Genomic DNA, 23,489 nt, shown 5'->3' with positions numbered 1-23,489 from the left:
TCGTGGCTAATTTGTGATATGATAAATTGAAAACACAGGAGGAATTGACTGGGATGTGCTCTCATCGATATTGCCCTTTGATCTCTACGCTAGTTTGGGGGGCACTGAGGCTCTAGTAAATTATGATATATATACATATCTACCTATCCATCCTGTCTTGTTTTTTTACGTAGATCATTCAACATATCTCCCCAATGACAAAAAGTAGCAAAAAAACTGTTGATTCCATAGCATAGACATCATATTTTACAATTATCATACGTAACTCGTTTCTTCATCCCTTCTGCGCTCAGAAGCCTCGCCCCTCAAGAACCGGCCTACTTCCCTCTCTGCCTCCATGGATGGATCATTGCTATCTTTATGGACCGTGCCACCAAAGAGACATTGCCAAAGGTCATCCTGCTTCACCAACTCTCCATCCGACGGCCCGCTTGTCATCAGGTTTGTGAGGCTGGCCTCCTGCATTTCCATCGAGTTGGCCGAGTCAATGACTGTCTCAGTAAGATCTTTGATGAGAGGACCATATTCATTGGGAGCGCCCGCTGAGTAACCTGTTTTTTCGTGCTTCTCTTTCTCAATGATGTGAGCCAGTCGTCGAGTGACAGAAAGTTGATAGATGGATTCTTCCACAGTCCCAGAGACAAGGTACATCCACACCGTCGTTGGCCGGTGCTGGCCAATACGATGTACTCGAGCGATGGCCTGTAGTTCTATTGCCGTATTAATAAGCGGTTCACAGAGAAAGACGTGGGTTGCATTGATCAAAGTCAACCCAGATGATTGGGCTTTTCCATGCAACAAGAAGCACTCAATCTGTTCTTATAGTCAGCAAATATCCCACCCACCAAAGGAAGCCCGTGGGGTCCATACCGCTGGATCCCTCTTGAAACTTTCTATACCATCCGGCCTGTCAATGCTACTACTAACAATCTTGAAGCGATAGAATGCCGCCTGTAGCACCGTCAGAAAGCTCTTGTACTGAGAAAAGACAATCGACTTTGCCCCGGGGTCATGTTCCCGCAACCACAGGATGTGACGAGCCAAGGTGTCAATCTTCGTTCCGAAAGAGTCGTCCAAGTCGATATTCTTGATCTCTCTAAGAAGTCCGGAGCTGATATCGCTATAGATTGCGTTTTGAGCATGCCGTTCATGGCCCACTTTGACAGACGATTCCTCTTCCTGGGCCACCAATTCCTGTGGCTTGTATGTGATCTGATGAAAATCCTTGAGCTTCAGGGTCTTCTTGCACATTGGGCAGCTCTTGTGGGAACGCCACCACATGCGAATACAATCACTGCAATACTTGTGACCACAAACGGTCAGTACACCTATAAAGGTCAGTCCAGGCTCAAACGAAACCGTTAGCACACACAACACTTACCAACTTCAAAAGTCGATTGGCAGATAATGCAGATCCTCGAGGTATTCTCGGCGCTGGAATCATCCCTCAGGTGGATGAGGTATCTACCTTTAGACTTGAGCGAAGAGATTTTCCCTTCAAGAATTTCCTCCTGCTTGAGTTTCGAATTAAAAAGGTCTTCATCCAGTGGCTTGCCCGCACTTTCCTCGTCGTACGGAGCCACTGTATCCGAAATCTGCTGCAGGTGGCGATAGTACTCGAGCCGATTGTTCATGGTATCACGGAACATTTCGACTTCTTTTTCTAGATTGGATGATACCTTGAGTTGCTCCGAGATCATTTGACCGGCATTTTTCAAAACCAAGTCGACTATCTCATGCTCAGCACGGGCACGCGAGCTCCCAGAGCTAGCTTGCCAGTCCAACGACGTCAGAAGGCTGCGAAGTTCACTGACAATACGGCGGAGTGACCCAAGCTGAGGATCTGGCATGAGCTCACTGCGAGTGTCCATAATCTTGAGGAAGAGCTGTGGAGAGGGTCCTTCGCCTCGTTGAGCCTGGATAATGCCAGCTTTGACCTCGTGGGAAATGAGAACATTCTTTTGACCAGTGAGGGCATCGTAACGATCGGCGTACATTGAGCGCAAAGCCTCCATGTAGACATACATCTCATCTTGATGTTTTGTAGATCGCTCATACTCATTGCCCTCCAGCTCTGCATCTTCTTCCTGGTCGATGAGCGATTGCGAGACCAGTTTAATCATGACAGCGCGCCATTCATTATACTGCTCAGCATGTCTGTTGAGTGCTGCACATAGGTCTTCAAAATTTCTGAGCAGTTGATAAGACTCAAGACCCTCGCTATAGAGGTAAGGCTTCATCTTTGGAATGTTCACGAATTGCTTGTTTCGTGTCTTCTCCTTGATTGTTTTCATGTAGCGCTCAACTTTTCGGGAAATATCTGTCAACATCTCCTTGCGAATCATTTTGGCCGCCTCGTAGCCATCTTCTTCGCGTTTTTCGAGTGATTTGAATTCTTCAGAGTCTGGCTGGGTTAAATTTGGATCACTTTTAATCTGGTAGAATGCATTTGCTGTGAAGAACACTGCGATGTGCTGAACCTCAAGCGCATTTCGAAGCTTTAGCCTGTATTGACCAAGGCGGCTGTTGTTGTCAGCATCTTCAGCCTCGTCCCCGTTCAAGTTTTCCATTGCCGAGATGGTTCCATTTATACCATCTGTAGCACTCTCGATTTTCAGCCGCTGCTGTCGCAGTTGTTCTCTGCTGTTTTCGACCAGTTCGGTTGCATGATCCAATGCCTTTTGCCATAAAACGAGGGCCTCCATGCGGCGTTTTGCGTTTTCCAAGAGCTGGCCTCGTCGAAGTTGAGAAAGAAGAAGTGAGCGTTCTTCCGCACGAATAGCCGTCTCATTGGCCTCGATCATGACCTCCAGAACCTCGTCTACAGTCCGTAATGGTCCATTATTCGCACCTAATGCTCGACGAGTGCCTGACGAGACTTCAGGATGAAGACAGGTTTTGCGTAGTCTTGTTAACCACACACGCATTTTTTCGATGATAACCGGATCTTCAGGATCCCAATTCCCCCGAATGGGTGCCCCTGAGGCGTCAAGCCCGCAGTCCTCACACATATGTTCAAATAACTGCCCGTAGTGCTGCTCTTCTATGGCCGTGAACGGGGTAGTTATGACAATGCGTTTTTGAGGGGGAAGACGAAGCTCGTCGCGCACTTGATCCTTGCTGTGTCGAAGGGCGATCGCGTTGATGATGGTGACCAAGACCGACCCAAATCGTGAAATCAACCTCTTCCATAACGGATTTGAGAAACAAAACGGCCCATAATGAAGAAAGAGAAGAAGACCGAACAGGTCATCTATGTCCCTGCGTAGCGGTGTGCCGGTCACAGCCCAAGCGATCTCCCGAGGAATCAACCGTGCTACTTTTGCTGCGTTGCTGACTCCGCTTTCAATCATCTGGGCTTCATCTAAACATACACGCCACCATGAAATGCGAACCAGGGGTGTCTTCCTGGGCTCGAATCGCTTTATGTGCCGGAGATTTCTTTCCGGTGCCATACCAGCGTAGTGAATTTCTCGAGAGATGACGTGATAGGTGGTTAGGACAACGTCGAATTCGGCGAGCTCATCAACAATCATGTCATCTGTTTCCTCTTTCCCACGTTTGATGCCGGTGTAATGGTGAACCCGGAGGGCAGGGGCATGCTGCGCCAACTCCTGTTTCCATTGCTCAAGAATAGCCGGCGGTGTGATAATCAAAGTCGCACCAGATGGCTTCAGTCCATCCGGGTCAGCCTTCGGCTGCGGCCCTGAGAATCGGCGGTGAAGATTTATTAGAGCAATCATTTCAACTGTTTTGCCCAGTCCCATTTCCTCTGCAAGTATCCCGCCCTTCAAAAGATCCGAAGCATCATACCATTCAGAGACGTCGGTAGTCAGGATCATGAAGAGGCGACTGAAATAGTATATTCGTCCGTCGGCGTCTTTCATTTTCCCGAAAGACACCGGAAGCTCGCCTTTCCGGACCCGTTCCATCGGAACGACTGTGCCATCTTGTTGAACTTCCATACCCTCTCTCTGCAACAGCCACCGAAGTGCCCTCTTCTGAAATGGAAATAGGTCACAATCTATATCAGGACATGCAAGGTTTGAGGCACCTTCTGTGGCTTGAGGAACGTGGACACTGTTGTAAAACTCTCGGGGAGACCACTTTTGCGGGAGACCCAGCATTCGTTCGCGACGTTGATCTCGCTCGTATGCAGTTGAAGGGTGATCAGGTGGCTCCTGTAGCACGTATCTTGTAAAAGCCTCCAAAGCCGAATCCTGTAGGTAGGAAAGGGCCGGGACCTCGAGTGAATCCTTCCATAGAACAACGGTCTCGAGGATAAAAACATCCCTATCTGGCGACACAGAAATGGAAGCCTGGTAGCAGGCGATCGGAGCATCGTTGGAGTATTTGTTTGCGTGGGCGAGTCCGCTGGCGTGTCGAAACTGCTCTAGCAAATCAAACAACCGCGAATCCTGGAATGAATGTGCAAATGAATGCTTTCCATCAAGATCATTTATTTTGAGTTCCATAATGCAAGCCTCACGACCAAGCGAGTCTTGTTGGGGCGCATTGTCTTCATCGTCATCGAGTCGGCGAATATTGCGGACCTCCGTGACGACAGGAACCCGAAGGGGGCATTGTTTCAGACCTTCTAATTGCTCCTGCTTAAGTATATTGTAAGATGGTGTTTTCTAACGAGAAGGTGGCGAGTCGTTAGTATTTCTGCAGTGGGTGGCACGTCAGTCATGAGAACTCACCATGCGCAATGTTAATCGTGCCAAGGGAATGTAGCCTAGAGGTATCCCTGTTGCAGATTCGCCGTTTTCTTTTACCAAGCATCTTGAGTGAGACTTGATGACCTTGCGCCGCTTGGTAGGATGGTCATCGGGGTTCGGTGCAACCGATTGTTCGAATATGCGATGTAGGGACCCAAAGCGGCTGTCTAGAATGGTGAGGGTTATCAGTACACATCGTCTGCTGTCAATCGGCCAAGAGATGCAACTTTACCTGGCAGTGTGATTTCATCTGCAACTACACTCATTATGAACACCGTTTTGCACGCCTGTGCTGTCGCCACAAATAAGTTGACCGTAATCGCAAAGGCGAAGCTGGAGCCGATAACTTATCGCGCAACGGATCACGTGCTGATAACAGACACAGATCACGTGATATTGTGATGAAAGTGGCACGTGCAGAGATCACAATCGCGATCGATAAGATACCGGATAAACAGGCCGGATAAATGCGAAGTATGGAAACCAGAAGTCAACTTCAAATGCTAAAACAGATCGATGTACAGTACTCCGTTAGTGTTAACTTAAACCAGAGCCATACCTATACATGGGTACTCTAAGTCCCATCATAGCAAATTCCCAGGACTTGAGTAGAGCGCTCATCACCTCGTGGGCATTTTCATCATTCCCTCCAGCACCTCAATGTTGCTCATTGCAAACTCTCTTGCCTCGGTATTATATGCCGTGGTCTTCTTTTCTCTGCTTTGGTATCTTTGATATCTCCCAACGGTCGTAAAAAAAGCCTGCTTCCTACAGACTGCTTCTCCAAACCATTCTCCTGAAAGTTGCTTGCTTAACAAATCCACTTCCACTGCATGATATCCATCTTATTCATTCTTCCAACACCAGACCATCCTTCGACACCGGGCCTGCTGATCCATCAGAATTTCGAAGCCCCAACTCACAATGGGAACCGATTCAGGCGAAATGCCTAGCAGCCCCAAGGTCCGCATTGTGGACAACCTGAAAGAGTAAGTTGCGAACCTAGAAAGCGACCGGTTTGAATCTAATAATAACAGCTTCTGGAACTCAAGTAAAACGTCCGATTTTACTATTGTGACCCAGGATCAGAAGTTTTTCGTCCACAGGACAGTCATTTGCATGCAATCCGATTTCTTCAACCAGATGTGCAAGAACGATTGGACAGTAAGTCTCTTCTGATACTATATGATACGGTCGGCTCTGATTTAATTATTACAGGAGACACAGAAGAAGACCATTGAGCTCAAAGAAGACAATCCTCGTGCCGTTGAAGCAATGCTGAAGTTCTTTTACGGTCTGGACATTTTTGCTCCCAACGACATTCCTCCGATGTTATTCTGGGTCTCAGTTTACCAGATTGCCGACAAGTTTCTTGCCTCGCAGTTGAAATCAGATGTGACTGAGCGGTTCGTGCCTCTTGTGCACTACAACTGGGAAGATGAATGTTTTCCAGAGGTCATTGCAGAGGCTTACGACAGCACTCGGCCTGATGATCGTGGCCTTCGCGATACAATTCTGAAAGTCGCTTACGAGAATCTCCCAGCGTTACGGAAGTCCAACGAATTCCAACGGGTACTTCGGGAAATCCCCGGATTTGCTGCCGATCTAATCTTGGCGATGGATATCTATGACTGTGAATTAGTGCCTACCCGATGCATGACAGCCGCCTGCCAGGCCGAGTGGTTCTGCCCTCGTGGAAATTTGTACCCAAAATGCCCCAAGTGCGCCAAGCGATCGGTCCAACATGGATATCTCGGTTGAACTTCTACCTTGGTCTTCACATTCGAACAGATCAGCTCTATGAGGAGAATTCAAAATGGCAATGAAGGAAAACAAGGAAACAGCAAAACAGGAAGCTTCGGCTTAGCAGAAACTGATTCAAATTGCCACGAAAATTCGCTATGCAGAACCCGCTATACTGTGGCGTTACATCCCTATTCACTTGATTAATACTGGATTAAATCGTTCATTAATAATATTCAACGTGTCCGGCTAGTATTGGCATTTGAGTTACATGAATAGCACAATAATGTTACAGAAGAATCCCACAGAATCTGTTGTTTACCCCCATCACACAGTTAACGGCCACTGCGTACGTCTCAGAAAGGGAGTACTTGATCATGATGACAAAAAGGGCATTCAAGGAAATCTCTCACGATCCCAACTTGAATCTGCCATTTTGATAGGCAATCCATGCAAACATAGGACTCGACGATACGCGGTTCCAAAGACAAGTTTGGAGGCAGCCGTTGGCGCGAAAGAAGCACAAGATCGCTGGCAAGTCCAGGAGTATCCGCAAGTAGAGTTTCAAATTCCTGTTTCTCTCGTAGGTCCCTTCTGTGTGTCTGACACATTGCCACAATTAAATCACGAAGACCCCGATCTTCCCTTGGTGTGGCGGTGTATGCTTCAGAAATTGCAATCAGGAAACTATTCGAGGCCCAAAGATCTTGCACGCAAGAAGCAAAGGTGAGTCTGGCTTGTACCTTGAGGTAGTCCAGTTGGTATTTTGCAGCAATGTTGTAAACCATGACGTTGAATAGCATGGGGCACATCTGGCTTGTGGCTTTGTTGATCGCGTCGTAGGGTAGTCCGTAGAAAGAGCGCATCATGGCCTCGATGATGTGTGGGTGGTCATCCTTCATTTCGAGCGCGTACTGTCCAGTGGTATGGAGTTCCTATAAAGGTCCTAGTCAGCTTCTGCATATTGTAGAGAGTATGGTTTCCGAGACGGCTCACCTGAGTGTCCGTTACGATGAGGTCACAAAAGACCTGAGACCGCACACATAGCACTAGCCTGTGTACCTGGAAGGTCCTGTCTGATGTGAAAACAGTGAGGTCGGAGAAGGCTGCAGAGTGCCAGAAGCTGCTTTCATTAGCGTTCGTGTTTTGAAGACAATATGGCGCCATGGACTTACTCTTGGAGTCTGTGGATAAACAGGTCAGTCCCCTCCACGCTGAGTGCAGTGATCTCCATTGCAAATATGTGTTTTAGAAAGATGCAAGAAGAGATGCGAATATCTGGCAAGGAAAAAGGAGAGAGTTGGTGAGTAGAAAGGGTGTGCAAAGTGAAAAAAGAAAACAAAAGTGACATGAGAAAGCTGTGGAGAGCTGGACTGGAGGAGTGACTTGGCTCTTAAACCAGACCAGGCAGAAGGAGAGTTCATTGAGCCTCGAGCTTTGTTTACTTTGACAATCAGGAGATTGAATATAGTCACTCTGTTTGAAATTATGTACTGTCATCTATAGCATCCAAAGACAGGCATGTCGGTTTGATTTAATGATTTCATATTAGATGAGGTGAATATTGACTTGATATATGCAGCTCAGAGTGCGGGAGACCCAGGCCCATTCCCAAGAATAGCTCTCACGCTGCCTCTCCCTGATTCATGGTCTTGTGGAGATGCCTGGGCCTTGCCATGGGAATCCGTGTTATACACAACGGTCCCATTGATTGCGTGAACAGACTGTTGGTACGTTTGTTCGTATGCTTCGCTTTCATATTTCTCAACTGTCACCCCATGAAGCTGAAGGTCCGCCAGTAACTGATCTATACCGTGCTGTGCCAGATTGGGCTGTGTGAAGACACGATGGCTCTGAGGTCAAGCTGTAAGTGGAAATACCGGGCCCTCCTGTTGTCTCGAACTTGGGACCTCTCGTCATCCAAGAGTCGATCGTCAGCCCGTTTGTGGTAATGCCGTAGGTTGCGTTCACAACTAAGGGGTATTCGAATGAAGTGCTGTTCGATGTGACTATGTCGGCACGCTCCGTGATAATGTTCTTTCCAGCAGTAAGCTGTTTGTTGACTTGGCTGTATCCTTGCTGATTGAGTAGGCCGTAATTAGAAAAAGACAAGGTTTGAGACCACGAGAATCGAGAAGACTCTGTTCTGAAAGTTCTCTCGGCCACCACGGAGTACGATAAAGAGTCGTTCCCTCCAGTGTAATTATGCGCAAGTTTCCGAGAGATGGTAAACGTTGGTAAAGGAGCCTCCACTCGTGGAACTTCGCTATCATTCACAGTAACAGCCTCAGAGGCAGAATCCTCCCCAGTATAGAGGAAGATATTTCCCGTGATAACCCAGTATGAACCAACAGTATTCGCCAGGGTTGCTATTCCATTAACCGAGGCATTGAGACCAGGCACCCGGATCTCAAATGAATGCAGTTCACCATCTTGAAGCATGGGAAGAAATGGAGAAATATCAATCTCTGGCTGCCGGAGATCAAATGCGTCAATCCCAACAATCGGACGCCAATATACCGGAGTTACGCCCCCCGTGAAGATGATAGGGAATGGCCAGACTAGTCCAGCAAGGATGTGATGCCGTCGATATAAGTTGAATTTCCCGGAACGGAGTATATCCATAAAGTCCGCCTACAGTGCTTTCAAAGTATTGAGTATCCTCATTGAGAACATTAGACCACCAGAATTCTTCCTCTGATTGACCGCATGCTGAGATCGATACAACAGCGCGCGATGCCGCAGCCGGAATCTCGAGCATGACAGTGGTGTTATCCGTTGGGATCTAAAAGGCGCTTGGGGAGTTTGACGCTGACTTTTTGGCAGAAAGGGGCAGGATAATATCCGCAGTCCTCACAGCTTGTCTGTAGGAGAAGTGTGCCGTCAAGGTCACATTGAACGAACCGGTGTAAACGTCGTTAACGATATTGCCCAAGTCAAAGATCAGCTTCTGGGGAGCCTGCCAGAGCGAATTATACTGTGACATTTCTTTGATATAAGTCCAGACAATTCCATTTGCAGTTGGCTCTGCTGTGGAAGTCCGGAATACTTCATTGTCCCCAAGGTACATCAACGCTAGTCGATCATACTGCCTCCCCCGGGAGATGACTGTAAGATTGATCTGGATAGTATCAAAGTCACAGCTTGGGGGCTCATAGTCGCCTGGTTGATGGCAAGTTTAGCTACATTCAGATAGAAGGAAGGTTTCAGCCTTTCTTACCCACGAAAGGCGATCCATAACTTGCCCCGAAAATATGATCCATAAGTAATAGCTCGACATTGCAGCTGTTATCTCCGCTGGGCTTGAATGATACTGGTTGATAGACCTGGAAGACTTCTTGCAAGCCCGTCGAGCTAGGCGTCTGGGACGAAGACTGAAGCAGAGACTGTGAACTGGCATGCAATGAAGAGGCCAATGGGAGATGCCCCCATAGCAGCAATCCACACAGTGCGGTTAGAGCCATTGTAACAAGCAGCCTCGGAATTGGGCTTGATTGTTGTAGGCCACAGAGCTAGCGGGGAACGTGCAATACTTGTGATGATTTAGTTCTTCCACGGAGCCCAATATTGATTGATCCAAACCTCTGAAAATGCAGTTCAGACAAGACGAATAACCAATCGATCAGGTAAGATAATATAAGTATCGACAGTTGAGAGAGAAAGAAAGTTGATTTATGCAGACTGGGAGCTAAGTGCCCCTGAAGATAAGGAGAGGGGGATCCTGGAAGGTGCATCGCATTCATGCGCCTCCTCCCCTAGCCCAGTTCGAGAGGTTATTCACCCTTTACACTAGGAAGAAGAGCGGAGAACAAGTCGAGTATCCAATGGGCTTCCATTAATAACCAAAGAATTCTTGGTATTGTCTAAACCCATAATTTGGCCAGACGAGTAGAGAGTATGTGTACGAAACAAAGAAAAAGAGTAGGAGATCAAAGTCTCATATAAAGCCAAAATCACTCCATATCCATGCACGGGGTTGTTTACCCTATAACTTCACATAAACAGGCGCCAGGCACCAAGAATCAAAGCGGCGGTACCGGTACAGACACCCCTGGAGAGAAATTAGAGTCAGTATATGTTGGTGCAGGGCATTTCGGAAATCATACATGAGCCACTGTAACGTTGAGAACTTGACAGCCTCCACCCGTTCTCTCAAGCCAGCAACTTCCTGCTCAATACGCGTTTCGGTCTCCTTGATCCGCATTTCTTGGCCATTCGCTTCCTCGCGAATTCGGCCCTTTTCAAGGTTCAAGTCCAACCGGACAGAAGCTTGAGTTCGGCCGATCTCATCGCGGAGTCGGGAGTTGAGCTTGGCAAGATCAGCTGCAATCTTCTCGTGTGACGAGCGAGTCAACTGCGCCTCGGTGGAGTCTGCATTGAGAAGCTCGGAGCGTAGTTTGGCAAAATCCACTTTCTGTGTGTATGTTGATCTCTCCGAGTCTAATAAAGCGCTCATGTTAGATACCTCAGAGATACCAAGTGCAATGCGGCAACTCAGTAGCGAAACACATACCTTCCCGAAGAACCATAGTTCTGGTCAAATTCTGGATAGACTCTTGAATGATATCGTTCAAGACCCGCATCATAGCCACAGACTGCTCCTCGCTGAAGCCTTCTGCCTGGAGGCGCTTCACGAACTTCAGTGTGTCGAAGTGATGATCGCGAGGTCGAGCCGGTGTTGCATGAAAGGCGCGCCGAGCTGGATTGAAGGTTGCCACATAGACACCATTGTGACGGATAGGGTTGCTGGGAGGAGTTGTAGATGGCGCGGTTGACGGGGAGGGTCGTCGGGAAACAAGAGAGCTGGAAATAATTTCCCGGGAAGATGACGAAATGAAGCGGGATGACTGATAGGTATGACCGAAAGAATGGATCTGTCGGTTCAAGGGACTCCAGCCTTGAGGAAGTGGTCTTTGACTTGCGAGTGCGGGATGGTGGGTGATGGTTATGGAAGGGCGCGACGAGGAACTGTTCCAGGTCAGGCGGGGAAGGAGAGTGCGCGGGACCTCCACGACATGTTTCTGGGACGCCATGTCAAGGACAACGGGCAGTAGAATAGTTATAGATTTGATGCTCAAGTGTGGACCTGGGAAAGATCCAGGTCGAGAACTTGGGAAACGGATGACTAAAGCGCGGAAAGATCGACGTTTCCCGACGGCTCCACGGATTGTCCGCATTCTACTGTATGTTTTGACAGTCCAAGGGAGTAAAGGATTAAAGGATCAATTTGATCTATCTTTTAACATGTCTCAATGGAGATCAAACTTTGCATGCAAACGCTATCATAAATCCATGCGCATGGGTATTGCACCAACCTCACATCTACAGGTCAAAAATCTTCTTGAGCTGGTTCATGGTGTCCTCGGGGCCATCGACAGCGTGTCCAATGGTGCGGGGGTCTTCATAAATCTCATAGTCGTTACCTCCAACGAAAGTCTTGTCACCGAAGAAGTGGATGGTGCTGTATTCGATGCCCGAGATGCCCTTCTCCGCCTCGATGTGCTGCAGGCAGTAAGTCTTGTCCCACCCGGTGGGGAAGACATCAAAGGAGATTTGGCCACCAATGGAGTATCTTTAATCCTTGTGTTAGCAGTGCTATTAAAGTAATGACCTAGGGAATACTCACGTGAGACCGTAGTCAGGGAACTCCTTCTTCAGGGCCTCGACCAGGTTCTTTCGGACGTTGTGGATCTTGTCGTAACTATATAAAGTCAGTTAGACCATCATAATTTTCCCAAGTACACCTAAAATTATAGCAATATCAAGAATGCACGTACGCTTCGAACTCATTGCGCTCATCATGGCTGGCTGCACGTCCAACAGGGCTAATGTTGACCATTCCGTTGCGGAACTCAATGAAAGTACCGCGCTTACGTGGAAGCTTGGTGTTGGCAATGAACTTCAGAACAAAGTCCACCAGCGCCTGGTACTTGTCCTCCCCAAGCCACTGAATAAAGTTGTTGCTGGCAAGCGACTTACCCAGGCGGAATGCAGTCAAACCGTTCTCGGAGAAGCAGAAGTCAAACAGGGTGGTGACATCGATAGTAGAAGTTCCGAGTTGTTCTTGCTGCTTCACAAGGTTCGAGCCGCCAACCTGCATCGTATTAGAAGCTAAGTATGTGCACTGTCTGGGCGGATACAAACAAATCCAATGGCGCACTTGTGACGCAATCGAGAGAGAAGCTCAAGCATCTCTGGAGAGGCATGCTACAATCACCATATGTCAGTATGATGAGTTCAAGACAACGGTTCCAGCACAACCTACACGTCTTGCGGGGGTGAGAGTCTCGTCGACATCGAACAGGACAACCGTGTTCTTGAGGGGACGGTTCTCCAATGAAGGATAGACACTGGCAGCTTCGGTCATATTGAATGAATTTCAAGAATTGAATCTCCAGGGGATAAATTAAGAGGGGAAATTCCAGACTCGGGGATAAATATAGAGGGGCGCTTTTTGACCGCAAGCGGTGAGCCAGGGCGGAAGCTTAGCGCGTCCAGAAGCAGAGAGAATGCCACCTGGTCTCAGGAGTTGAATCATTGACTTAGGGTACAATTGAGTAGATGCAATTATATAGTACATTTACTTGGGTAGTGATGCGTGGTTGATATTTGGACTGAGTCTACTCTGTACCTGGTTGTTATCGATAAGATAGTAGGAGGGGGGTATCAAGACTATACTACTCCGTACTATGTGCGTGTTATTCTACGTAAGTTGCAAGTTACCTATATGTAGATACATGTTCCATCCCATACCAATATTATCCTTATCCCATAAGAGTCCATTTCCTAAACGCCTAAGCCATGGATCAAAAAGTACACGCTCAGCGCCCCATTGTAGACTGGAACATCTTGGCTGCAAGCTCACTTAAGAGTCGGGTCCGATCTGGCTGTGGAAGGTCCAAGAAAACTTCATAGACACTTTTGCCCTTGGCATCGCGGACAGCACCAAGCCGGTTTCCAGCAACAGCGCCAGCCAGTGCCCCGGGGAAATTACCCACGATGAAACCCAAAGCACCTCCACTGACACCACCGACTAGTGCCCAAAATCGTCCGGTTGGGCGAGTCCGCCTGCCGCCTTCTCCATCACTTTCCTCGGCAAGACCTTCTTCGCGCAGCATCTCTTCGAAAACGGAGCCGAACTGGTCGCTGTCACGGTCATCGCGATTACCACTGAATCCAAAGTTGGACCAAGAGAAACCACTGCCGCCACTAGGTGGTACCTCCTCTTCCGCTTCCTGGTCCGCTTCTTCGTATGCGCGGGCAGCATCGTATTCTCGGCGACGCACAGGGTCAGATAGAGTATAGTAGGCGTCGTTAATATCCTGGAACTTTCGTGTCCGTGCAGGTCTCTCGGGGGAGTCAGCGGGGACCCGATCAGGATGGGATTTCAATGATTCCCTGCACACTTGTTAGACAGTCACTGCCAATAAAGTTGTGATGCGCTGACCTCTTATATGCGCTGCGGATCTGTGATTGCGTGGCATCATGAGAGATTCCCAGAATCTTGTCTGTAATCTATGTTAGGTGGAGTCGTCATAAGGTAGTGAGGGGGCCTACAGTAATCGGGACCTATTCAAGGGTTAGTATAAATAGCTAAGTAGTGGGGTATGGTCAACGCACTCGACATGTTCCAGACTGTATTATAAGGATGTGAAGAAAGAGAAGCAATACAGAACTACAAGGCAGAGTGGAAAGCCACATCACGTGGAGTGACGTCGCTCCCGCCTGAGGCAACAATTTCACTTTCCATGGTTCAGACTTCTTTTTAATTACTTCTGTGGACTTCTATATAGCCAGGTGTATATATTCACAGATGGACTTGTCAGACGGACTACTCCGTATGGAGGGGCAGTCTCAGACATGCAGTGTCTAAGGCAAAATGGGGTTCGGGACTAAGTTCAGCTTGCGAAATCCCAGCCACCTTATTCCGCACAGGGGTAATTACTCCTAACATCTTAAGTTCCTGACTTTGATTCGCCTGAATATAACCTCCAGTGTTTCTATCTCTTCCCCTGAGACTTTAATTGCCAGCTGTCACAGAAGATTACTCCATACCTGCACAGCACATCCGTGGTGGAGCAGATGCACACAGCGGCCTAGACCACACACACATTGCGCATCGCTGCAGCTCTTAGTGGCTGACTTGCATCTGTCTCTTTTTGCTCTCTGAATTGCCACACAGAAGGGCAAAAAAAGTCTCAAAAAGAACCATCTGGGGATTTCTTGCGCAATTGCATCTTCAGGAAACTTCAACTGTGTACCAATCCACAATTTCCTAGGACAACCTCAGGACACCCAATTCCCACACAGTGCTGTACCAGTAAGCAGCGTCACAACATCAACGCAATGGGTTGGTTCGATGGTCGATCGTCTGTGTCGTCGGTGGGCTATGTGCGCCGTCGGTCGCCGACACGCTCCAAATCAGGTTACTCAACCCATCATACGCGACACTCTGCTCCATCCTTCTTCGGCAATCTGGGTGGAGGTCGAACAGGAGGACGCTCAAGCCCATCTGTCTTTTCATCTTTCTCGTCATCTTCGTCACGACGAGCCCGGCCTCGGGAGGGATTCGTGCAGCGCATGATCCGGGACATCAAGCGCTTGTTCCGTGACATTGTTCGCTATGCCCGTCGCAACCCTGTGAAGGTCCTCATGTTGGTCATCCTGCCTCTCCTGACTAGCGGTGTTCTGCCAAAGCTGCTGGCCATGATTGGAATCCGCTTGCCCCATGGAGTCATCAGTGCACTAGGCGGCAGTGCGGCGCATTCTTCCCGCGGACTTGAGGGAGGCGCGGGCAGGGGTATTGGGGAGAACTTCAGCAGCCTGATGAACATTGCCAAGATGTTTGCCTAGACATGCAGAGCCGGGCTAGTCATTCAACCCATTCCACGATTTGCGATACTCACATAACGATCATGATGATACACCCACTGTCCCTTTTGCTCTCGATGCTTCGAAACTGCGTTCTTTTCACCTTCTGCGTTCTTGTCCTCATGTACTGGGAGGCTCGTCTGGATTCGATAGAATCATTATCTGGAAAATCTTCTGTTTGTTATCAACAATGAAACTATTCAAAACCCCACTCAGGCGAACTAGGGGGGTCTCCTCGTTATCTAAGTCAAGAATTGGTACCCAAGTGGATATGCCCCGTCGGACAGCTATACATCGCACTAGGTGTGTCTGCATGTCACTAGCAGGATGTGAGTTGGCCCCTAAGTAGATCCGCCGATGAACAGATCTCCCGCTGTTTGGCTGGCGAATCGTAAATGTCACGTATTACAGGGATTCCAGGACATACTACAATTACTTTTGGGCTCTTGGCCAACTCGTGTCATTTTGCTCTATGAGCTTTTTGGTTCTCTCCAAGTATGTGTACAGTTAAATTCCCAGGGTACTGCCTATAGACTCTATAGCCAAATTTTGTGATCAGAGGAAGAAAGACCAACGCTCAAGATGTATCCAACAATTGGGTATTCCCCTTTTTAAGCAAGTTTATGATCGCTGAGAGCGCTTGGAACGCTTGCGAGAAGACCGGGTCGAGGTGGCAGTAGTCTCACTGGCTTCCTCGACTGGCTCATCGATATCCTCAAACTCCTCTTCGTCCTCGGTGGGAGAAGTACCCAACACCCGGCCAACAGTCCGGTTGAAACACCAGATGGGAAGCTTGCACAGCATCGTTTCACGGATGGTTGGGCGCTCTATCTGATCGATGTCAAGCAGGAATTCCTGACGTTCGCCATCCTCGTTCTGCTCTTCCAGGAACACATTGCCAATGGAGTCAACAATCAAAACCTTGCCGTTCTCAGCAACGACGCGCTTGCGCTCGCCAGTGCTGTTAGTCGACTCGGTAGGTGTGGAAGTTCCAGAGGCACGAGCACTAGCCCGACCTCCTCCTTTCTTGTCCTTCTTGTTTTCCTTGTCCATCATTCGCTTTTGGCGACGGTTCACCGCCACGGCTCCGGCCTCAGATTCGGAGGCGAGAGCAGGAGCAGGAGCAGCAGCCGAGTCAATTCCAGGGATACCACGGACACCTGTCTCATCTCCCCAGGCAGCTCTGCGGGCCTGACGAATGTAGCGATCCACAAACTCACGCTGCCTCTTCCAACCAAGGATCAAAGCAGCGTAGTGTGCACCACCACCGAAAACCAGGAACAGACCAGCCAGCACGGAGCCCAGACCAGGACGGAAGCGCGAGTAGTAGTATCCAGTGCCCTTCCACAAGGGGAATCCATGGCGGAGGAAGTGATCGTAGCGTTCACGCCCCGGGCCACGTAGAATGTTGGCAACCAGATTCAGGCGAGTAGAACGAGCATCGGCATCCTTGACAGCAGCCTCAATCTCACGTTGAGAAGGACCTTTGTTGACATTGACACCCTGCTTCGACTTGGCCTTGCTCTTGTCCTTGGAGTAGTTGGCAACGAAGGCGCGCTTGACCTTGTCAGGGTGGAGGATTCTCGACTTCTTGCGGTAAGCCTTGGTGATCTGTTCCTGATTGGCATTGGGGCGGATCTCAAGGAAGTCTGCAGGGTAATGGAAGTCAGATGTGTATCCCTGAGGTGCCAAAAAAGAATAGAAAATGAAATAATAAAAAAATGGAAAAAAAGGGAGTCTTCACGTACCATAGAAGGTTACATTGGCACCTTCATTTGAGGCCACATCATCGCGTAGACTAAAGATCTCATAGTCTGTGAGATACGATCAGTTATGGAGCTCGCTCTCAGGGTACACAATACCAACCTTCCTTGGACCAGGCGGCGACCAGGCTAAAACAAATAAAGAGGGACAGCAACAAGAACTTCATGATGGCGGTCAATGCCGCAAAGCCGAGCAGAGTATGTGGACGAATAAGCAAAGGAGTTGGACATGTCTTCGAGGGAAAAAGCGGTCGGGCTTCGATCCACCAAACGTGGCCCAATCGAGACTTGGACTTTACAGGTGCATTACTAGCGAATTGTTACAGTTAGACACGTATATATAGATATAGACTGAGTCACCTTTCTGTAGACTTTTCCTGGTCTTGCAAGTCTCACAAGTCCAGGTCTCGCAGGTCTTGCAGGTCTCGCAGGTCTCGCATCCGGAGTGGGAACTACTTCCGCTTCCAGTGAGGCCTGAAAAGAAACCACTTTCGATTTCTATTCTTAGAGACAATTCGTCCACCTAATTTGACCTTTGACCTTCTTCATCTTGACACCTTTCAGGCCTGACAGATCGGCCGTTCTGTAACTGACTAAACTCGAAAGGGGCAAGGCACCAAAAAAAGTGACTGCCTCATAACAACTCTTCTCTTCTCTCTTATCTGGCCAACTCTCGCTTTTCCGCCTCACTTCCAGCTTCTTTCATCTTTCAGCTTTCAGCTCTCAGTTTTTTATTCTATCTTCAAAATGGTCTCTATCCCGATTGACGCGATCACCTCGCGCTTTGGCGATCGCTTCAACAACATCCGCAGCACCTCCCTGACCACGCGGTTCGCCAACCTCAAGCCAGTCTCCGAATTCCTCGACATCAAGCGTCTGTCCAAGCCCGCCAACTTTGGTGAGGTCCAGAGTCGCGTCAACTACAATTTGTCCTACTTCTCTAGCAATTATGCCGTCGTTTTCGTCATGCTCAGCATCTACAGCTTGTTGACCAATCCTCTCCTGCTGTTTGTCATCGTCTTCATGACCGCAGGTTTCTACGGAATTGGCAAGCTTGAGGGCCGTGACCTGGATCTGGGCTTCTCGCGCTTCAACACTTCTCAGCTCTATACTGGAATGCTCATCGTCGGTGTTCCCCTGGGTATCTGGGCCTCGCCCTTCACAACTGTCCTGTGGCTGATTGGCGCAACTGGCGTGACCGTCTTTGGCCACGCTGCTCTATTGGATAAGCCGATCGAGAATGCTTTTTCCGAGGAGGCGGTCTAGGTGGTCGACCGCGAGCTCCTTACGATATGCCCTCATGGGGAAGACCACCGGGGGCACGAACGGGGAGACACAACCGGGGACGCGCGTGGGAAGAGGCGCGAGTGGAGGAGGTGGACAGCGAGGAGGATGTATATGAACGGGAGATGGTGCGGAGCGGGCGGTACATGCGACAGCTGGAGTATGGGGGGCGAGGGCCGCGCAGGCGGTCGGACTATGATGAACTGACGGATGATGAATCGGTGGATGGGGGAGACTTCGACCTATACGACCACGAGGATAGCACGGTGGCCTATGCGGTTCAACTGGCCATGCGGGACAAGGAGGATCAGTTGGTGGACAAGGCGCTGGAGCGAATTCGCCGGGCCCAAATGTTAGGACAGAAGAATGTCCGGCTATCGAAGCGCGAGCTGGATGCCCTGGAGCGAAAGCGTCAACAGATGGACGGCCCAAGCGGATCGCGGCGTCCCAAGCAGGCTACCAATCCCGCCAGCGCCGTGTCCCGACCATCGTCTCGACGAAGCGCTGCGCCAGAGCAACATCCGGGATCGTATCCGGCCTTTGCGCCTGATACAAATGGATGGACTCGTGGCACAGGTGCTTCGCGACCTTCCAGTTCATCTTCTGCGCGCCCGAGGACCCCGACTACCCACTCACTTCGTCCGCAGCAGTCCAACTCGCCTCTTCGACCTACCTACTCGCCTTATCCCCCCGACCGTTTTGCTTCGAATGGCCGGCCGCAGTCCCTGCAGCAATCGCCAATGTACCAGCGGCCTCTGCCAGATGATCCCCAATGGGCGCCATCGTACTACAACCAAATGCAGATGACCCCATACGGAGAAGCACCCTACCAGTCGCAACTCCCCACCGACCTTCGAGTAGGACCCCAGAGTCGCATGAGCTACCCATACGAAGCCTATCAGTCACCCCGGGATACGCGTCCACAAGGCACCCAACCCCGGGGAGAAAAGGCCGAATCTGAGTCTGAGTTGTCCAGCGAAGAGGAATCGGAGAGCAGTGACGGCGAAGTGCAGATCGTCAAGGTCCAAGAGCGGACGGCCCCGCCAACTGTTCGGCGGAGGGCTGTTTCTGGAGCAAGTCGAGGTGCCCGTAAGCGGACTAATCGGTGATGGGAGTGTCTCTCAGGGTTGTCCTGATATACGTATAAAATTATTTTCGGTTTGGGTGTGTTTTCCGGGGGTTTTCCCCAAGTGGCGTTCAAGGTAGAATAGAAACATGCATATAATTGTGCCACAAATATGGCTTGTAGATCAGACCGGCTACGTCGGAAGTGTAAGCCCGTAAATGCGCCAAGGCGTTCAGCCACCCGGAATACAGGCAGATCTTCGGGGCAGGGCAAATAGGCATTTGAGTTCTCTTAAATCTCTATGGATATTTTGCGCGGTGGGGCTGTTACGACGTTTTGATTGAGACGCTGCCTTGGCAGATGATGACGTCGGTCTGCCTCATATAAGTCTTTTTCCCAGTCTCTTTCACCTCATCTTCACCTTTAGCGGTTGACTTCTCCGATTCTTTGCAAAATATATCCGCTCCTGGCGCCATCATCATTCCCTCCCGGCATCCCTTGCCATCCCGCCACTGTATTTCCCTGGTTCTAGACTCTGGAGAGCGCCACTCATTGCAGCGCTGGAATGCTGTATACCAGCCTGAAACATTGTAAATAAAAGCGAAATAGGTGAGTTGTGCACATCAGATCCACTGGATCTTGCAGGGAGAGTCGCGTGGAGAACTTGCGACTAACGAGAATCTGCAGACCTTATTGTACATCCTAAACGACCTCGAGTCGCATTCTCTCATTGAACCGGGACTTCCGGCGCGTGGAACTCCCAAGCCCAAGCTTTCTCTCACTATATTGCATCGGTCTGGAAGTCAACATATATAGTTGCAAAGATGTGGATCATATCATTTTGGTTATTCCCGCTAGTCTCAGCATGCATGTGGGTTGGTAAGAAGTTTGAATGAATGTTTTAGTCTGGACTACAGCTAACGTGGTGCTTCCTAGCGATGCTCATTGCCATGCTTGTCACCTGGGTCACGGTGGGCAAGCCACACTATGCTAGTATGGACACTGGACAGAAAATTGCGTATGTCTCCTTTATGAAACCCACCCGAGTCACGAGCTAACAGGAGTGCTTTAGGTACATCTCGGATGTCGGAGCCCAGGGCTTGAAGCCACTCTTCATTGCAGGCAGTGTAGTCACCGTCGTCTTCCTCGATTTGGGAATCATCTCAGAGCGGTGGCTTCGACACGCCGGCCAACTGGTTCCGAACAAGGGTAAATTCGACAAGGGTTGCGCCGGTGCCTCGATCTTCTTCGCTATTGCCGGTGCCGCCGGTCTCATCCTGCTGTCATGTTTCGACACACTGCGCCACCCCAAGCTTCACGATGGATTTCTCGCCCTGTTCATGTGAGTCGTCATTATAAAAAGGCTTCAAGGAGTCACTAACCAGTTGTCTTTAGTGTTGGATACGTGATTAGTGCAATCCTCATCTGTATCGAGTACCTCCGCATCGGAATCTTCTACCGCCACGAACACCGCATCCTGCTAGCCAGCTTCTTCATCAAGGTTGCCTTCATCATCATCGAAGTTGGACTTGCCATTGGCTTTGGTGTTTGCATGGGCAGCAATGACATAGCCAAGAAAGACCCCGGTGCGATTCTCGAATGGGTGATTGCTTTTGTCTTCACCGGCTACGTCCTTTCCTTCATGATCGATCTCCTGCCTTCTGTTCGGACACGCCGCCACCTGCCTCAGGGCCATAAGCACATGGAGATGTCCCAGAGAGGATTCGATGGAAATTCCGAGGGCGTTTCCATTGAAGAGCCCCTGACCTACGACTCGATGGGCCCGAACTCGGGCTTCTATCGTGGCCAGCGAGTTTGAGAATTTCTTTCCATTTAAGACCTCATAATACATTGCTTGCTTACATTTCCCATGTGTAATTATATGATGTGGACGATTACTTTGATACACCCATGTTTTTGTTTTTGTTTTTTGCTTTCTTTCGGTTCTCATGGATACACATCTCCTTTTGGTGTTTGGGATATACTGCTGCTAATAACTTTGCTGTGGCTTTTAAGCATTTAAATTGTACACTTCTTTTTCAACAAAACTTTTCATTTTCGTGGAATTAAGAAACAAAAAGAAACCCCCTATCAAAATGATACAGTACGAAGGTAACCAAACACTACCTTGAGGCAGCCCACCCTCCTAACCTGGAACGAAAGGTACCTATATCAATCAGTTAAGCAGTTCCCTTTCCATACTCCTGCCCAATCTAGCTTAATCGGTATATATCCATGACAATATAGACACTCCTCCGGGTTGATTCTCGAAATGCTCCGTCTTAGACTATATGCCGTGGAGGCTTCTGGTCAGCACCGCGGACCTACTACCTTTCCTAATGTGATCGTCAATTTGCTGTTTCAACATTCAAGTCCAATAAGCTTCATTCTTTGCTATGTCAATGCTTCCAATCCCAAGTATGCCAGGGTAATTAACGTATTTACAATTCCCATATCGAAATACAGAGAGACAAGAATGTACAACTCTCTCAAGAAAGAAAAATGAACCAAAATACCACGTCAAGCCAACAACTTCCACCGAATGCGCTCCTGCATCCTAGCGTCAATGCCAATCCTCTCCAGATACCCCTCAACACCGCCATACCGATCTGTCAGATACTCAGTAGTATCAGTAACAAAGCCAGGTGGACAACGCGTATAATCCTCCCCAAGCCCAAGCGCCCGAATCTCCTTTATGCGCTCCTCAAACTCAGGAACAAGTTCCAGCTCAGACCTACTGTAATCATCAACAACAGCCTCAGTTGGCACGGCATCACCAGCGAGAAGTAGCATCAGCAGAACAACCAGTCCCGTCCGATCTTTGCCTTGCGTGCAATGCACTAGAGTAGGATAGCTCTCTTCACGAGCCAGTAGCTCAAAGACTGCGCGCATCTCTGTCATGCTCGAATCTAGCGTATCTTGGGCTAACCCTGTTAACCCGCGTGGTTGCATCACCTGTCCACATACTAGACGAACTGCATCATTGCGGTAGCCTGTTGTTACCAGGCCGATTGCTTTCCTGCAGAGGTTATTAATATATGCAATCAATCCCATTTCCGTCTTGAGTCTCATATATGACATCAATATGCCAAAAGAATTGACAAGGGGCAGGGAAACATACAGATAAGTCATCCAGTCCAATTTCCATAGTAAGGCGCGCTCGAACCCCTTGCCCGTGAGACTGATCAAGGCACGATCAGAACCAGGGATCTGAAGCAGGTGTTCATCAGGGTTTGTAGGGACAGGAGCATCAGTCAAGTCGATCTCAGATGAGTTGGCATTCTCACTGCGACGTTTCCGCGTCCCCATTTGGTGTTCTGTTCTATATTGAGTTAGTTCGCGTTCACTCTGCTTCTGCTTCTCTTGGAGACACATACGATGACCGGAGGTCGATCACAGTGTGAATGTGTAGCTCTTCGGCTAGACGCCGTTTATCTCGTTCTGATGCATCGTCAAGCTATAACGTCGTCAGAGTCTGTCTCGGAATGTGTACAGCATGTACGTGTCAGAGAGCGGGGTCAATTACCCTTGCGCTGCGAAAGAAGACGCCTTCTTTCAGGATTCTGGACGATGGTCAGTTGAAGAGTTGGACGCGTGTAGAAGTCGCGACTTACTCTTTGCGACAGAATTGATTTACCGATCGGCCAACATCGCGGAAGTTGATGATGTTGTCAAAGGGCCGGTCGGGCGAGTCTAGATCAACACTTGATTGACGGGCCATAGTGAGAGAATTAGAAATTAAACATAAACGTAGAAGTAGAGATAGACATAGACATAGAAGTTAGAATACAAGTTGGTCCGTGGAAAGATGGAGTTGATAAAAGATGTGGAGTAAATGGCGGTGGACGTTGGGCAGCATCGCCTTGGTCGCCTGGACAATGAACTTGCATTTCCGTTTCTTGGGGTTTCATGAGATTCTTAGTTGTGATGGCTATTCTTTTTAATGGGAATTGGAGGTATTGTAACAATGTAGGTTGTTGTAAGTTATAACGTTAGTTATATAAGTTAACCGTTGACAGGAACATAAACTGTTCCTGAGAA

General features: G+C 49.0%; 13 protein-coding genes across 13 annotated transcripts; 5 read left to right on the top strand and 8 right to left on the bottom strand.

Moving 5' to 3' along the window:
• Positions 1-255: 255 nt before the first annotated feature.
• N7446_002820 (uncharacterized protein) lies at positions 256-4,987 on the bottom strand (the record flags this gene model as incomplete). The annotated part of the gene is made up of 5 exons (XM_058511569.1): positions 256-813; positions 871-1,328; positions 1,382-4,637; positions 4,704-4,888; positions 4,954-4,987. The coding sequence occupies 5 exons, from the start codon at positions 4,985-4,987 to the stop codon at positions 256-258; spliced, it is 4,491 nt and encodes a 1,496-aa protein (XP_058377105.1).
• Positions 4,988-5,645: 658 nt separating this feature from the next.
• Positions 5,646-6,482, top strand: N7446_002819 (BTB/POZ domain-containing protein; the record flags this gene model as incomplete). Its single annotated transcript, XM_058511568.1, has 3 exons — positions 5,646-5,710; positions 5,759-5,885; positions 5,940-6,482. 3 exons carry the CDS (start codon positions 5,646-5,648, stop codon positions 6,480-6,482), a joined length of 735 nt encoding a protein of 244 aa, XP_058377104.1.
• A 338-nt stretch (positions 6,483-6,820) lies between these two features.
• On the bottom strand, positions 6,821-7,698 carry N7446_002818 (BTB/POZ domain-containing protein; the record flags this gene model as incomplete). Its single annotated transcript, XM_058511567.1, has 3 exons — positions 6,821-7,378; positions 7,461-7,587; positions 7,640-7,698. The coding sequence occupies 3 exons, from the start codon at positions 7,696-7,698 to the stop codon at positions 6,821-6,823; spliced, it is 744 nt and encodes a 247-aa protein (XP_058377103.1).
• Positions 7,699-8,047: 349 nt separating this feature from the next.
• Positions 8,048-9,976, bottom strand: N7446_002817 (uncharacterized protein; the record flags this gene model as incomplete). Its single annotated transcript, XM_058511566.1, has 5 exons — positions 8,048-8,271; positions 8,345-8,936; positions 9,103-9,249; positions 9,322-9,626; positions 9,685-9,976. Coding segments are annotated over 5 exons (1,560 nt in total), but the record flags the coding sequence as incomplete, so codon positions are not given.
• A 481-nt stretch (positions 9,977-10,457) lies between these two features.
• On the bottom strand, positions 10,458-11,497 carry N7446_002816 (CCDC90 family protein; the record flags this gene model as incomplete). The annotated part of the gene is made up of 3 exons (XM_058511565.1): positions 10,458-10,515; positions 10,571-10,904; positions 10,978-11,497. The coding sequence occupies 3 exons, from the start codon at positions 11,495-11,497 to the stop codon at positions 10,458-10,460; spliced, it is 912 nt and encodes a 303-aa protein (XP_058377101.1).
• Positions 11,498-11,670: 173 nt separating this feature from the next.
• Positions 11,671-13,066, bottom strand: sec53 (phosphomannomutase SEC53). Its single transcript, XM_058511564.1, has 5 exons — positions 12,730-13,066; positions 12,609-12,671; positions 12,242-12,558; positions 12,091-12,165; positions 11,671-12,036 (listed from the first exon to the last, which is right to left on the bottom strand). Exons 1-5 carry the CDS (start codon positions 12,829-12,831, stop codon positions 11,787-11,789), a joined length of 807 nt encoding a protein of 268 aa, XP_058377100.1. The 5' UTR covers positions 12,832-13,066; the 3' UTR covers positions 11,671-11,786.
• Positions 13,067-13,285: 219 nt separating this feature from the next.
• Positions 13,286-14,091, bottom strand: N7446_002814 (putative DnaJ chaperone (Caj1); the record flags this gene model as incomplete). Its single annotated transcript, XM_058511563.1, has 4 exons — positions 13,286-13,862; positions 13,912-13,972; positions 14,022-14,033; positions 14,085-14,091. The coding sequence occupies 4 exons, from the start codon at positions 14,089-14,091 to the stop codon at positions 13,286-13,288; spliced, it is 657 nt and encodes a 218-aa protein (XP_058377099.1).
• Positions 14,092-14,810: 719 nt separating this feature from the next.
• Positions 14,811-15,317, top strand: N7446_002813 (uncharacterized protein; the record flags this gene model as incomplete). Its single annotated transcript, XM_058511562.1, has 1 exon — positions 14,811-15,317. The coding sequence occupies one exon, from the start codon at positions 14,811-14,813 to the stop codon at positions 15,315-15,317; it is 507 nt and encodes a 168-aa protein (XP_058377098.1).
• A 639-nt stretch (positions 15,318-15,956) lies between these two features.
• Positions 15,957-17,265, bottom strand: N7446_002812 (uncharacterized protein; the record flags this gene model as incomplete). Its single annotated transcript, XM_058511561.1, has 3 exons — positions 15,957-16,984; positions 17,084-17,149; positions 17,202-17,265. The coding sequence occupies 3 exons, from the start codon at positions 17,263-17,265 to the stop codon at positions 15,957-15,959; spliced, it is 1,158 nt and encodes a 385-aa protein (XP_058377097.1).
• A 580-nt stretch (positions 17,266-17,845) lies between these two features.
• Positions 17,846-18,364, top strand: N7446_002811 (putative COPII vesicles protein Yip3; the record flags this gene model as incomplete). The annotated part of the gene is made up of 1 exon (XM_058511560.1): positions 17,846-18,364. One exon carries the CDS (start codon positions 17,846-17,848, stop codon positions 18,362-18,364), a length of 519 nt encoding a protein of 172 aa, XP_058377096.1.
• Positions 18,365-18,390: 26 nt separating this feature from the next.
• On the top strand, positions 18,391-19,491 carry N7446_002810 (uncharacterized protein; the record flags this gene model as incomplete). Its single annotated transcript, XM_058511559.1, has 1 exon — positions 18,391-19,491. One exon carries the CDS (start codon positions 18,391-18,393, stop codon positions 19,489-19,491), a length of 1,101 nt encoding a protein of 366 aa, XP_058377095.1.
• A 278-nt stretch (positions 19,492-19,769) lies between these two features.
• Positions 19,770-21,530, top strand: N7446_002809 (Frag1/DRAM/Sfk1 family protein). Its single transcript, XM_058511558.1, has 5 exons — positions 19,770-20,057; positions 20,136-20,327; positions 20,385-20,466; positions 20,521-20,790; positions 20,844-21,530. Exons 2-5 carry the CDS (start codon positions 20,273-20,275, stop codon positions 21,265-21,267), a joined length of 831 nt encoding a protein of 276 aa, XP_058377094.1. The 5' UTR covers positions 19,770-20,057; positions 20,136-20,272; the 3' UTR covers positions 21,268-21,530.
• A 254-nt stretch (positions 21,531-21,784) lies between these two features.
• On the bottom strand, positions 21,785-23,241 carry N7446_002808 (tyrosine-protein phosphatase). Its single transcript, XM_058511557.1, has 5 exons — positions 23,063-23,241; positions 22,975-23,011; positions 22,826-22,905; positions 22,570-22,770; positions 21,785-22,467 (listed from the first exon to the last, which is right to left on the bottom strand). Exons 1-5 carry the CDS (start codon positions 23,167-23,169, stop codon positions 21,969-21,971), a joined length of 924 nt encoding a protein of 307 aa, XP_058377093.1. The 5' UTR covers positions 23,170-23,241; the 3' UTR covers positions 21,785-21,968.
• Between the last annotated feature and the right edge of the window lie 248 nt (positions 23,242-23,489).

Source organism: Penicillium canescens (genome assembly GCF_028828765.1).
Source record: "Penicillium canescens strain IBT 15451 chromosome Unknown utg000002l_segment0_segment0, whole genome shotgun sequence".
Classification (NCBI taxonomy): Eukaryota; Fungi; Ascomycota; class Eurotiomycetes; order Eurotiales; family Aspergillaceae; genus Penicillium; species Penicillium canescens.
Note: the sequence above shows the minus strand (reverse complement) of the source record. Positions and strands in the feature narration are given on the sequence as shown.

Excerpts from the sequence above, each read along its gene's own strand:
- sec53 (XM_058511564.1), bottom strand. The coding sequence starts at position 12,831 with ATGACCGAAGCTGCCAGTGTCTATCCTTCATTGGAGAACCGTCCCCTC. Across the intron at positions 12,559-12,608 it reads ACAAGTGCGCCATTGGATTT|GTTGGCGGCTCGAACCTTGT; the intron begins GTTTGTATCCGC and ends AATACGATGCAG. Across the intron at positions 12,037-12,090 it reads TTCCCTGACTACGGTCTCAC|ATACTCCATTGGTGGCCAAA; the intron begins GTGAGTATTCCC and ends CAAGGATTAAAG.
- N7446_002809 (XM_058511558.1), top strand. The coding sequence starts at position 20,273 with ATGTGGATCATATCATTTTGGTTATTCCCGCTAGTCTCAGCATGCATG. Across the intron at positions 20,467-20,520 it reads GACACTGGACAGAAAATTGC|GTACATCTCGGATGTCGGAG; the intron begins GTATGTCTCCTT and ends GGAGTGCTTTAG. Across the intron at positions 20,791-20,843 it reads GGATTTCTCGCCCTGTTCAT|TGTTGGATACGTGATTAGTG; the intron begins GTGAGTCGTCAT and ends AGTTGTCTTTAG.
- N7446_002808 (XM_058511557.1), bottom strand. The coding sequence starts at position 23,169 with ATGGCCCGTCAATCAAGTGTTGATCTAGACTCGCCCGACCGGCCCTTT. Across the intron at positions 22,771-22,825 it reads GTGATCGACCTCCGGTCATC|AACAGAACACCAAATGGGGA; the intron begins GTATGTGTCTCC and ends AACTCAATATAG. Across the intron at positions 22,468-22,569 it reads TTGGACTGGATGACTTATCT|GAAAGCAATCGGCCTGGTAA; the intron begins GTATGTTTCCCT and ends TAACCTCTGCAG.